Source organism: Gavialis gangeticus, unplaced genomic scaffold, assembly GCF_001723915.1.
Source record: "Gavialis gangeticus isolate Ggan-Ray unplaced genomic scaffold, GavGan_comp1, whole genome shotgun sequence".
NCBI lineage: Eukaryota > Metazoa > Chordata > Crocodylia > Gavialidae > Gavialis > Gavialis gangeticus.
This window is the reverse complement of record NW_017729024.1, coordinates 123,777,916-123,791,991: the sequence shown is the minus strand read 5'-3', so window position 1 is coordinate 123,791,991 and position 14,076 is coordinate 123,777,916. Positions and strand designations below refer to the sequence as shown.

At 41.0% G+C, this 14,076-nt stretch overlaps 1 protein-coding gene across 6 annotated transcripts in view; it reads left to right on the top strand.

The window, feature by feature from the left end:
- Nucleotides 1–13,617, top strand: part of KANK1 (KN motif and ankyrin repeat domains 1) — a 218,280-nt gene extending 204,663 nt beyond the window's left edge. For all 6 annotated transcript variants that reach the window (XM_019517654.1, XM_019517657.1, XM_019517652.1 and 3 more), the window contains 6 exons: nucleotides 1,017–1,104; nucleotides 3,278–3,497; nucleotides 7,423–7,565; nucleotides 8,149–8,349; nucleotides 11,707–11,805; nucleotides 12,613–13,617. In XM_019517654.1, the coding sequence (XP_019373199.1) occupies nucleotides 1,017–1,104; nucleotides 3,278–3,497; nucleotides 7,423–7,565; nucleotides 8,149–8,349; nucleotides 11,707–11,805; nucleotides 12,613–12,675 (814 nt within the window). In that variant the 3' untranslated portion in view covers nucleotides 12,676–13,617. The remainder of the gene's footprint in view (nucleotides 1–1,016; nucleotides 1,105–3,277; nucleotides 3,498–7,422; nucleotides 7,566–8,148; nucleotides 8,350–11,706; nucleotides 11,806–12,612) is intronic.
- Nucleotides 13,618–14,076: the final 459 nt, after the last annotated feature.

Genomic DNA, 14,076 nt, shown 5'->3' with positions numbered 1-14,076 from the left:
CCAAAAGAGAGAATCAAATATAAACTTACAGCATCAAGGGCCGGTAAAATGTGAACAGGGAGGAAGGGATTACTATAGTGAAGTAGATGAGAGAAGCCTGTTATTACTGGGCTGGACTGTCTGGTTTGTGGATGCTATTCAGATACAGGATACAAGTGGGCAACCAAAATGGATGTTGTTTTATAAATATATATAATCTGATTTACCATGAAACACTAATGCTACCAAAACTGCTGTTTTTGAAAAGCTGAGACACCCAATGCAGTTATGACTCTTTTATCCTAGTGTTAGAGATTTTTCCCTTTAAATGGATACAGATCTCTCAGACCAGCTAAAAATATAGGCTACTTGCCACACACTAGCATGTCTTCTGCTTCTTCTGTAACAGAGGCTGTCTCAGACACACATTTTAAATATAAACTGAAATCCATGTCTTTGAGATCTTTGGATTTCAACTTGTGTTCAAAATTTAGGAACAGTGTAAAAGAATGAGGAATGGAAGGAAAAGACTGAGAAAGGTTACAGGATTTTGGTGGGATTACATGGTGAGCAAGATGAGAGAGAGATTTCTGGCATATGGGGTACAATAAGACCTGGCTAGGAGCCACAGTTTATACCAGTTCTCACTCATTAGTTTCCTTTAAAGAAGCCAGTGATTTCCCTTTTTAAATTTCTGTGCCATAACAATTATAGTACAGACTGTAAGTTAGGTGGTACAGATTGTTAATATTAACAGATGGTTAATAATAGTTTTACACTGGTGGGCCTAGATCTCAAGTATCATATTGCCCTATTTTAACAGTACATCTGGGGAAGCATATTTCTGTTCTCTGCTGCAGCCTGTTTTTTCATTCATAATAAATGGAGTTTCATTAGTAGCTGCTGTCAGAACTTAGTAGTTGTGGCAGCGCAAAAGGCATTTGCTCTTCTATGAAAGTGCAAACGGTAGAGATGTTGCTATATTTTAACTAAAAGGAACTAATTTAAATATCCTTTATTTTGGTTTTGCTCTTCAGGTATGAATTGAGTGAAAAGATGTTGTCTGCATGTAATCTGCTCAAAAAGAACATAGATGACTCCAAGGCCATGGCCACCAAAGATATGGTAAGCCCAGACTAGTACCAAGAAAATGTTCCCCGACTGTTTTGGACTTATTTAACCTCTTCTAGCTTGAGCAAGGGTCATGTTTGGTTTCTTGGGATTGTAACCAGAATAGTTGGGCAGGATGGTAGTTTTTCTGGTGTTTGCTTTGGAATATTATTTTTCAGACTCACATCCAGAGACTTTTTTAGCCAACCCACCCAAACTTCACTGTTCTCGAAATATGCTCGCCCAGAAGACATGCACAGAAAATTGTAGTTTCATTGCATCTGTGTGTTCCCCTTTATAGTTCAGTAAGTGTTGTGTTTTTAAATAGCTGGCAGGCTTGGATATGAGTGTATCTCGGGGTGGTGTACAGAGCTCATACGGGAAAATATAAGGTGCATTTCTTTTTATTACAGAAGTACAGAGTATACTTTCATGTGGAATGTGCTCTGCCTCTTTCCAAACATAGAAATGTGTGGTATTTCCATCTAGTTCGTTGTGCAGATATTCATCATGTTATACAAACCAGTAGTTGGAGGCTGCTTTGATAATATTTATTTTAAAAAAACTACCTGTCAGAAACTGCACACATTTTGTCCTCTCCACGCACTTTGTGAGGACCTTCTGAAAGTAAATGAATGCAAATTAATATATGTGCAACTCTTGAAATGAGGGGATGTGAGTACAGTAATCAAAGGTCTTACTCCCAGTAATGGTTAGCTGCAGCAGCTTCCTTTGATTTTTCAGGAGCTTCGTAACCCCACAGACTGTAACTTAATCGATGTTTAATTGTGATTTTGGGCCAGACTCTCTTGTTAACATAGGTATGAGATGTAGATTCTAGTCTTATATCAGTCCTACCCTCAAAGAGTATTTTCCCAATAATAAAACAAATGTTCAAGCTTCACGGAGCTAATTGTCAGAAATGTAATGACTGGGCACTTATTTTTGCCCAAAGTAATTTGAACTTGTAAAATTATGTACAAGCACAAATAGGCTTTTGTAGCTGGGCAGTCCAGTCTACTTGACTCCAGTTCTCTTTTTCTCTGAGGTGGAAGTGGACCTTGACCAAAATTGTTTAAACATGATCACCTAAAGTTAGTCATCTGTGTGAGAAACCTGATGTTTCTTCAGTAGTTTGTATTTGCATCAGTGGGAGCTGCTTTTAGTAAGATGCCTGAAGGCAAACTTTTGTGTCTAATATAGGCACCAACATATAAAATGCTTGGCTCCGATTCAAAATGAATTTGGTATTTTGTACATAATGCTTTCTCGCATCAAAATCTTTTGTAACTTTTTAAAAGGTACTCTGTGCTATGATTTGTTTCTCTCTGGCAGTACTTACAATGTGCTGGATGTTGTACTAACCACAAACAGGGCACAGTTCCTGATGCAGTTAACACCTTATTTCGTTAGTGCTGACACTGTACTTCATGACATGAAGGAAAACATCCTTTCTCCTTTGAGAAATTTACAGTATCTGACCCTGATCCTGTAACAAGATCCCCTGACTCGGGCATTTGCAGCTGTGTAGCAGCCCCATTTATTTAAACTCTGTGCAAAAGCAGCTCATAAGGCCTGCAGGGTTTCATGCAGCATAAGGGCCTAAATGCATTTGGTAAATGCAGTGCAGTATGCTTCTGGATTTCTTGATCAGAAAATGCCTCTGACCAATATTAAAGGGAGCAGGGTGGATTGAATACTGTGTTAGGATTTGAGTGCAGCAGTTCAAGGAAGCCACTGTACCTGAACCAGTTGGATTCAGGTGCAGGGGTGGGGGACAACTAATAGTTTCCACTGCTGTCAGTGTAGAAATCTTAATTTAAAGAAAAAGTAACATGTACATCTAGTTAAATATGAAAGGAAAATATTGCTATCCAAACTCTGCTTACGGCCACCAATACCTGACTGCCTGTGATGTCTGGTGCTAGCCCTATGGTAAATTTAGTGCTGTCACAGATGCACCAGCAAATTTCCTGAAAATTAGGTGAATTAGATAAAACTCAGAAACCTGGATTTTTAAAGGAGATCAGGAGGGCAAGATTACATGTTTTTCTTGAGTTTTTTAGTTAAATACGTTCTACCCATGTCTGACTTAAAAATGGCTTGGTGTCCTGCCCTGTCAATTTGTGGGAGAAAAAGCCTTTAAATAGAACATCCATCTGTAAATCTTTTGTTTTGTTTTTGGCAGAGATTTTGTTTAAATACCATCCAACATGAATGGTTTCGTGTATCAAGTCAGAAGTTAGCTGTACCTGAAATGGTTGGAGACTACATTGCTGCTTTTCGAGAGATTTCTTCCGCTGTTCTCAGACACATAATCAATATGGCAGATGGAAATGGGAACACAGCTCTCCATTACAGTGTGTCACACTCGAACTTTGAAATTGTAAAGCTGCTTTTGGATGCGAGTAGGTTGACTGTTTTAAATATTCTTTGGTGTTCCTTACAGGTAACATTGTGCCCAGCTGGTCCAGAGTTCTGGGATTGCAATTCCTCCAGTAAAATGCATTTTTACTCTACTGTATTAGGTCAGGAGTCAGCAACCGATGGCCAACAGGTCAAATTCAGCCCACGAAGATATTCTATCCAGCTTACCAAGTGGAGATGGCAACAGCAATCAGTGGCAAAAATCATGGTGGCTGGGTTGTAAGTAGTGACCTGGCTTAGACCACCCTGTGTTAATTCAGTCCACTGTTGCTAAAAGGCTGCCAATCCCTGTAAGGGCACAAAATAAGGGACTCCAATCTTGCTTTGGGGGATGCTGGTTCTTAATGAAATTGTTAAAAATTTGGCAGCGTCTTCTTAAGGTTGGGGCAGGGAATCTAAATTGTTGGATTACATTGCAGACCATGTAGCTAACTTAGTCACTTAGTGATTTGGGCCATACCTTAGATCAGCATGTAGTGGCTAACAGCAAATAGAGACTGAATAGTTCCTGCATTAGGCATGGGAAGACTCTTTGGACCTGAGCAGGGTGGGAATGCTTCTGGGCAAACAGAGGTTGGTGGCGTCAGAGCATGTGAGGAGAAGGAGCACTGGTAAGAAGGAGATTTCAGTAACACGTGCCCCATACTGCTACTCAGCCTGTGGGCAGCGTGGGTAATGTTTCTCTACATTAGACTAGGTCCCAGGTAGAATATGAATAGTATCAGCAGAGTCTTGAAGTCCCCTTTATTCCCTCCACTCCTTTCGGTCTAGCAGCTGTTCCTCCAGCCTTGGGAGGAACAGACCAGAACCTCTCCCTGTAAAATTATTCTAATACCTTCAGAAAGGTGTTTGTGAAGCATAAACAAGATGGCTTGAGGTTCCCAGATGAAAGGCACTGGGAAAATACTTACTGATTTAATAGTAATAAAAAGAAAAGTATGGAAATGCCAGTTGAAATATAGAACTCTCTTAAACATAGGCTAACAATCCTTTGCAGAAGCACGGATTTCCTTGTTGGGAAAACAGTGCTTCAAGTATTGTAGGCTGGTTTGAGCATTGCCCACAATCGGAGCAGCAAGTCACTGCAGGGGAATGTGAAATGTCCAGTCCACGGTAAAATGTGACAGAATGAGTTCTCATGCAAGCTCTAAAATGTGCCAGGAAAAACCTTGGTTGACTCCCTGAATACCTCCAGGTAGCTTGAACACTGAGTTGTCATGTTGTCAGTTACTGCTGCTTTAGTTTGCAATAGATGATATATTTGTATCCAAAGCTGGACTCAGAAGGGGTGCAGTGGCCCAGGTGCACCCCATTTTGGATTGGAGTACGCAGTGGGAGGTTTCAGGGACATTTTTTCAGTCACTGAAGTAGGTGAATCCTCCCCCTCCCTTTTATCTTGGTGCTCAGAGGCACATCTTCCCCACCTTGGATCCGCAGCGTGGTTGGGGAAGGCAGAAGCAGCTCTGGAGTGTCCCCCCTTCCCCCAGACATCAGGGAAAAAAGCAGCTGGAGGGGAAGCAGTGTGCTTCTGAGCACCAAGGAGAAGGGAGGAGGGGATTTTTCACTTGCTTTAAGGACTATAAAAGGTCCCTAGAGGTTCTCTCAGTGCCTACACTGCTGTGGAAGAGGTGAGAAGGTGCAGGAAAGGAGGCTGGGAGGAAGGGAGCTAGGCTGTTCTCAGTGGTGGTAGATGACCGAACAAAGAGCAACGGTCTCAAGTTGCAGCAAGGGAAGTTTAGGTTAGATATTAGGAAGAATTGTTTTACTACCCTGCTAGTAAGAAACTGGAACAGGTTACCCAGAGAGGTGGTGGAAGCTCCATCCTTGGAGGTTTTCAAAACCAGCTGGACAAAGCTTTGGCCAGAGTGGTCTAGCTGGGGATGGTCCTGTCTTGAGCAGGGGTTGGGCTAGATGACCTACCAAGGTCCCTTCCAACCCTCACTTTCTGTTATTTTAAGCGGGTGCAGTCACTCCTGCAGTACTGATTGCTTCTCCCATACCCCCTTCTGGAAAATCCTGGACCTGCCTCTGTATCAACAGTTAAGTGTAGTGACTAGAATTGGAAACTCCAGCCACCATGAGCAGGAATCGTCTGTCACGTTAAAACAGGTTAAATAGATCTGAATACAGTGTTAGGGATACAGCCTCTGAATTGGAACTTCCTAGACTGTAAATGCCAGAGGCAGCAAGTGACAGAGGAAAAAGCCCTGGTCAGGCCCAGTTCATGCCCCCTTTCATCATCCACTCTTTGCCACTGTATGATACAGGAGACTGGGCAAGATAGACCGATGATCTGACCCAGTAAATGGCAGTTCTTATGTTCTTACGACCCTTTTTTGATTATCTGAATGGTCATTACCTACACAAAACAGTGAACATTGACTCAGGCATGTGCAGTGGTACAAAATCCCCAGTTTGCAAGGATAGCATGAGTTCTCTTGGAGTTTGTGATTCAGAGAGAGAATGCATCTCCTCTTAGACATATTAATTATGAAGCAGATAAGTCAAATAGGAGTGATTTTTTTTTTCTTCATCTGGCACTGGCAAGGTGTAACATGCATTGCCTGTATCAAAAAGAAACTTAGAGGTGTAAAGTTCTTTCCTACTTTTTGAAAAACCTAAAATAAGTAGCTCTCCACTGGATCCTTTCAGCTGAATGCCCCATTGGTGACTTAGGAGAAGTTATGTTAACACCAGTGGGAAATAGATTTTGGATAGTAAGCTTGCGGTTCTGTAACAATTGTAGTTAGTTTAATTGGGTTTGTCTGTCTTCTGTTTTCTGTACCAGGCAGCTGTACATTGAAATGCATCACACTGATCCATGCTTGCTACCTCCCAAAAGGGAAGCAGTGTAGCTACCCTAATGCGTCACTGTGGGTGGGCTAATTGGCTCTGCCTCTCAGCGGCACTAATTAGCTCTAGTGCAACTCTGCCCAAACACAATGATGCTGCTTCAGCATATGCAGAGCAGCACAGCATATTCTGGTATTGTCTGGAACAAAGAATGAGAAGTACAGACATACCCATTCACTGCTTCTCCTCTGGGCTTGCATTTTCTCACGTGTTGTCGTCTGTCTCTTCCTTCTGCACTCACATGGCTTATTTGCAAATGCTCTTTTTGTTTAGAAAAGCAGCATTGATAATGAACTTAAAGATGTTGCTGGAACTCCTTTTTGAGCAATACATCTGCAGGGAACTTAAACATCTAGCATGCTACCGAGAGCTTTGTATAACCCCTCCCTCTGCTCTGCTGTGCTCCAATTTTTTAATTAGATTGTGATGCGCACATCCAAAACTCCCTGGATGGTAAATTAGTAAGCCCTGCTGGAATCCCTCAGCATTTTAAGAATAGAAGACAGGCTGGCGTATTAAGTTGAAAAAAAAAGAATAGCTCTATTTAGTTCCTGGCACTTCCTCAGAGGACTTTTACTGTATTTGTTCTGAGAGGAATAGTTTTTCAATGGAAACGCCATTTAATTGGAGACCTTTTTCTAATGCTCCAAAACATGCTGAAGTAGCACTTCTGAAGTTTTATAATGGTTAGTACCAATATAAGTAGCTACACGACACAGGAGCTGGGGAAAGGGCAGCTCTTGTATCTAATATTTTCTGTAACATTTCAGATTAGTCCCTTTTCTAACATTAGCCAGATCCCAACAGTGACAAATAAATGTCCTCTCTAAGGCTCATAAGTCACACACACAAAATGAAAAAGAATGATCTTCCTTCTCTGGCTGAAGAGCACCAATTGTTTTTTATTTTTCCCTCAGCTTTTTCTTTTTGCGAATTACTTTCATTATGTGCAACTGCTAGGCCATTCTAATAACAGTTTATTCAGTTCATTAGTACAATTGCTGCTTTTTCGATTCCAGCTTTTTCCAGCGAAATTATCTCATTCCTCTGCAGATGTCTGCAACGTAAATCATCAGAACAAGGCTGGGTATACCCCCATCATGCTCGCTGCTCTTGCAGCTGTGGAAGCAGAGAAAGACATGAGAATAGTGGAAGAGCTTTTTGGCTGTGGAGATGTCAATGCTAAAGCCAGTCAGGTCAGTACTGTCACACTTGGATACCATTCAGACTCATTTGGCTTTGTACATTTCATATAAAGTTGCTTTTATTGAGGTTGGAGAGCAGATGTGACTTTCCATCACTGCGAAGTTTGCACTTGAGCATCGGCCAGTCACTGCCTTTTGACATCTGCATGTGGTTTTGGTTCCTGTTTACAAAGTGGAGCCATAGAAAAACATTTGTATGTTAAATAAGGACTTTTTTCAGTTGCCTCAGCTGCCTTCTTTTTAAAATTTTGTGCGCTATGATGAAAACCCAAACTGAATTTGGGAAGGAATTATTTTTTATAAGTCATCTATACTTATCACCTACTTGAAGTGAAATACTGTACTGTAATTCCAATGCATCTTCAGAGCTATCATGTAAAAAATTATTTTACCAACTTAAAACAGGATTTTTTTCTAAATACCAGTGTAAGAGAGAGAGATGTACATTTGTATATTCTGAGGCCTCAACTGGGTACTTCGTCATACAGTACAGGTAGCTCTTGTCCCAAAGAACCTAAAGTAAAACTGTGTACTTTCTCACTGACTCTCTTTTTTTCTGCAATTTTCTGTGCAGGCTGGCCAAACTGCGCTGATGCTGGCAGTAAGTCATGGACGGATAGACATGGTTAAAGCTCTCTTGGCCTGCGGTGCAGATGTCAATATCCAAGATGATGAGGGCTCTACTGCCTTAATGTGTGCGAGTGAGCATGGGCATGTGGAGATAGTGAAACTCTTGCTGGCTCAGCCTGGCTGTAATGGCACCCTGGAGGACAATGTGAGTTGCCTTTCCAGATGCTTGCTTTATTTTTTCATTAGATAATTTCTCGGTATCTTTAATGTTTCTTTTTCAAGTTGCAACTGAATGGAGACCTTCCTAACTGAATGTGTGGCCGATAGCCTGGAGCACGTATGCATAACTGCTCAGTTCAGTCATAGTGCCTGCTGTGACTTTCTGAACACCTTCAAAAGTCAGATTGTTCTTGTATAGGTGCCATAGGAAACATAGATTTCGGTACATTTGGGGAGTACAAGTTGGGGATCAAGGCAAATGGCATTTAATAGTCACGTGCCATGTAACACCGTTTTATACTGAACCTTTTTAAGTTTTTTGTGATACCACATCAAAAGTCCTCCTGAGCCTGATAGCCGGTCTGGTGAGGGATGCCAGTCTCTTTAGTCTGTTGTACAAAAAGAAGTGATATATGTAATATCATGACCAGCTGGGTTGACTAAAGGCAGCCTTTGGCATGAGTTTGGAACGAGGCTTAAATTCACACATTAAGCCTCAGCCTTTACTACTGTCTCTGCCCCCTCATACCTCCCTTCTTCTCCCTTTCCCCACTTTCCTCATTTCTGTATAATATTTTCTTTATGGGACTGTCGTGTTGCTTCTAGACGAGCATGTAAATAGCAAGAGTGAGATTTTTTTTTTTCCATAGGACATTTTCTTGCATCAGTGGTTCTTAACCTTTTTGGACTTGAGGCACTCCCCTTACTGGAGTAGAGGCACCCCTCTATAACCTCTGTAAATTGAGTGGCACCCAATTTAAAAAAACTAATTTATATAGTATAGTGCTTACTGCCTTACATGGGGTCTGGGCAGTAGGGATAGGGGGGGATTGTCCAGGCAGGGACAAGCCTGAGCCTGGCTTATCTCCTCACGCCTTGTGGCAACCTTCCAAGGATTTGGTGGCAGCCCAGGGTGCCGTGGCACGCTGGTTGAGAGTCTCTGCCTTAGATTAAGCACTGGCACTGTGACTTTTTTGGGGGGATGCCAGTTTGCCATCTCAGGCGTTAAAAAATATTACAGATGATTGTTTATTGCTGAGGCAGTCTATATGCTCAACCAAGAATGACTGAGTAAAAATCACTGCAACCACAAAGTGTTACTTTCAGGTTTTTGATGACTCTGCATAACAGTTAACCTTTTTGTTCATTCACCTTCTTTATGAAAGTTAGCTGGCTTTACTGCCCCGAAGTTAGTCATAAATAATGGCTGATGTCATAAATATGTTCATGAAGTAAGAGTTTGATGCTAAAGACTAAAGCTTACTAGGATATTTTAGGACCACTAGAGCCAGGGTGCTAATTTTTAGTAGTCTATCAATATTCTGCAGAGAAAGTTGTTGCTAAAAACCTTTGTAGTGGCATGGTGGCTTTTGCTGTGTCAATACTACAGTGCCATTACTTAATCATGTACAGACACTGAAGCTGTCACTTACACAAACACTGTATATATGTTAAGATTAAATTAGCTCTGTTTTTTGATTTGAGGAAGTACCCTGCTCAAAGGTATGGTCACATTTTTAACTAAGGATTTCATTTCTTTAACTTGCCTTTTTAGTTATGCAAAATTTAGTCTCAACCTGCAGCTCATTATTGGAATGAGCTCTGTAGTATTAATTTGTGCCATGTTTTGCTAATGATTCCAGAGCTTTTTCCCAAAGACTTTGCTTTTCTTGGTATTAATTGTGATGCTTCCTGCCATCTTGTCAATGCTGCTAGTTCAGGACAAATATCACCATAGCTAAATACCACAGCTCCTGTCCATTTAATAGAATTAAAATTTTATAATCTCTCCCAATTGTCTCATAAGAAAACATTCTCAGGAAATGTCATAAATGTGTCCCGTGGAAAGACTGAGCTGGCAGCTTCCTTTGGTTGGTCAATGTTGCTCTAATGCTAGTGCCTTAACAATAACTAGTAAGACCAGTCCTTCCCAAGATCTAAAATGAAGGGCAGTCACTGTGGCTGCATTCAGATAATCTGAGAGAATTCTCCCAGGTTTGTTCTCGTGGTGGAGAAACTAACCCAGAGCAACATGTACAAACTTGCTCTCACAAGAGAAACTCTCCTGGGAGTGATTTAACCCTGGTTATTCCCATGTTGTTTTTTCTTCTGACATGGCCATTTTTACTCTGAGAGAAAAGGCCTGAATATCTATGCACTTGTGGTGTTTCCTGGGAGAGCAGCAACTGTCCCAGGCCAAACTGAATGTCTCTGAGGCCTGTGATGCCATTTCTAATGCTGGCATTGCAATCAAAGTACACACAAAGGGTTAGGAAGCACATAATGTACCAGTGGATCATGGAGACATCAGTGGATCTAGGATCAAGTCCTCACAGCTTGCAAGAATTCACTGGCATGCAGATACTAGGGCTGAATAATGCCCACATGCTGCATAGGGACACAGTGTTTCCAGCATCTAGGAGGGCAGGGTCAGAAAAAGGGACACTATCTTCTGTCTCTACCTCATAGGCTTGCAGAAGGCATTATGGAGAGGGTATCAACCTTCTCCACAAAGCTTTTATCCAAGAGAGAGAGAGATTTGCAAATACTCTTGCTGCTGCACTCAGTTTTGATGCCCAAAGAACCTCAGGCTAGGTTATGTCTTTTCCTGATTTTTCTAACCCCTTCCTTTGAGAGGATTAATCAAGTAGCTCTCACAGAAGCGAGTGGTGTTGGGAGAGGGACACAGATTGCAGGAGAAGTGTGCATCTAACTGTAATTCCCCCTTTAAGGAGAAGCCCTCCTTGCATTCTGTCAACCTTAATCCCCTGTGATTTTGAAAGAAATAAATAGCCCTTAACACAAAATCTGCAAAGGACAATCAGTGATGCTTGTTGGCAGACCTTCACCCGGGATTGTTTGCAACTGGGAATGCAGCTGCTCTTTGTGTTAATGGGAGCTGTAATGCAACTGCTTCTCATCATATTTGATTAACATTTCTCCTGCCCTTCACTTCTCCCTCCCTCCTCCCCCTCCCCCCCCAACAGCACAATTTCTTTCAAACAAATTCAGACCAATCTTCTGAAATCACTGGTCTTACACAGAATTACTTGTAACATTAGTGTGATAATGGTGTGCTCATTCTTTCTTAGCAATAATCCAGGCTCCTCGTTGAGAGAAATTATGAGGCCTCTGGCAATTGCCTCATAAAACAGGAATGCAAGGCTTGTTGTCACTTAATTATAATAAAAGAAATTAAACAGGACTCTAAATTAACCTGGCTGTCTGAGCAATAGGGCCCTCATTTCCGTAACTTCTACTTTCTGAGAGCTGACAGCGCTTTTAAGAGAGCTGGTAGTACACAGAAGCATTAATTTCCTTTTTCTTTCTTCTGTTCTTTAAGGATGGCAGCACAGCACTTTCAATAGCCCTAGAAGCTGGACACAAGGACATAGCAGTTCTTCTTTATGCTCACGTAAACTTTTCCAAAACCCAGTCACCGGTTAGTACAAGACATTTCCTGTGTCTTTGAATTTGGAGTTTTATATGATGCCTCCCTGAGCTTAAATATTGAGAGAATCTTATGGTTTGTACAATATAGTGTCTGGAGAGGCCACACTTTAACCAAAAAAACCTACCCCTTTTATACAGTGCTGTATTTGTAATCTGTGAATGATACCAATTGCTACATGCAAAAAAAACAGTCCGTCTCTGGTCTGGTACATACTTAGCTCCTGAAAGGAACAGGGTGGGCTGCCCAGCCTACACAAGTCTGTTTATCCACAAGATAACTGTCACACATTATAGATTCAACAGCCTGGTCATGGGCTGGAGAATATCTTCCTCCTGCTTTTTCCTCTGGGAAAGGATACAAGGTATGCTTTGGGTGAGAACACGGGGCATGCTAAATCAGACATGCACACTGGCTGGCCAGTGTACATGGTGTTCTGTAATGGTGATGCCTAGTACTGAGCAAGTCATCAAAGTTAGGCTAGCCCCAGGGTTGCTGCCACCCTAGTCAAACTGGCAAATATCCACCAAGCATCCCAGCTCCCACTCACCCTCATGAGAAACTGTTATTAAATGTTTTGCTGTCATAATGTCATAAAGCTTCAGGCACTGTGCTATATGGTAGACTGGCCCTGGTGCTCCTATACTGAAGCAATTTACAAACTGTTCCATTTAGACTAAAATTTAATTGTCGTCTTTATAGAGAGTAGACAGACCATATATGAATCACTGCCTCTTCAGTGTACCTAGATGAATGAAATTTCTTTTCATCCACTGTTCGTTCCATTCCCCTTTCTAGGGCACACCTCGGCTTGGCAGAAAGACGTCTCCAGGACCTACTCACAGAGGCACGTTTGAGTAGTGATTCAAGAATTCTAATAAATCTGAATGCCATCTCTAAGCTGCTAATTGTTACTGTTTTACAGAGACAGATACTGAATGTAATTGTCTTGTGCCTGAACTCACCAGCAAAGTGAAAGCAGAAACATAGTGCTAAAGGTAGAAGACTATAAACTTGAATGTGTACAGCCAGACAGTAGTCAGCTAATAACATTGGCCAGAGCTGCTATTTTGCTCATCAGTGCATTCTTGTACACATCAGCTGAAATCCTGTTTTTCCTTGCTGTAGAGTCTTCTGTTATGTTACATATAGTTTAGGTACTTTAAACTATCCACACAAGTATGAATATATATATTTTTTTCTTTTGGACAAATGTAATATTCTCAATGGCATATTTTTAATTATTCTCTAAAATATTTATATTTCCTGTACACAGAATTGTTGGCAATAACCCTCTTCATAAACTTCATTCCAGAATGGTTTTGAAATATTTTAATTGTTTTAAAATATGAAAGTTGCAGGTGATTTATGTAGTCAAGCCCCTTTAAACTTGGGCTGGTGGGTTGATGGTCTGAAATTAGCTCAGTAAGTCGTTACTGATTGGATGTATTGTATAACTTTTATATTAAAGATAATAGTATCTATAAAATTGTTGCACAGTATTTTCAACATTTTATACTACTTAGTAATTAAAAAGTGACATGAAGAATTACATGTACTGTTACCATATTTTTATTAACTGTATGTCAGTGTCCACATGATCCATTCGTCATGTTTATTGGAGATTAAGATTAAGGCTACCAGCTGTATATTCCTCTCTAGTGGAACTGAATGTGGTTCTCGGTGCATATTTATGGAATGCTATTACCTTGTCACATTCACTTTAGTCATATGTATTTAAATGTTTGAAGTGCCTTAGCCTCTTGCCATGTTTTCAGAATAAAATTTCATCATGCTATTTTACTCCTCTCTCCCTTTAGTCATGACTTGCTGTCCTCCAAAAGAACTGTGGATCACAACTGTAATGGTGGAAACATACCCAGCTGTTTGGATCAAGGAATGGGGAGACTGAGTAGTTCAGAACTCTAGGGACCCTGTTTAGGCTGTTATCTAGTATCATTGCCTAATCTCTTGAGCTCTGATCAGGTTGCACTTGAGAATTAGAGGTTTAGAGAGTATCATTAGGCAAACAGCTCCCTGCCTAGCCATCTCCATGTGGACAGGTTGTAATGCTGAAATTAACTTTCCTGTTGGCATGACAGTTAACAGGCAACCAGTTTTCATAAGCATTTAAGCTCTGCTTTGAATTTGTCAATTTTCTCTTTTTATACATGAGTCTTTCAGTGCATTATTGCTAATAATGTAGTAATCCTTGACACCGGTATTCCGAAAGCCTTTCACAATGGCTGGCAAGTGTTGTTG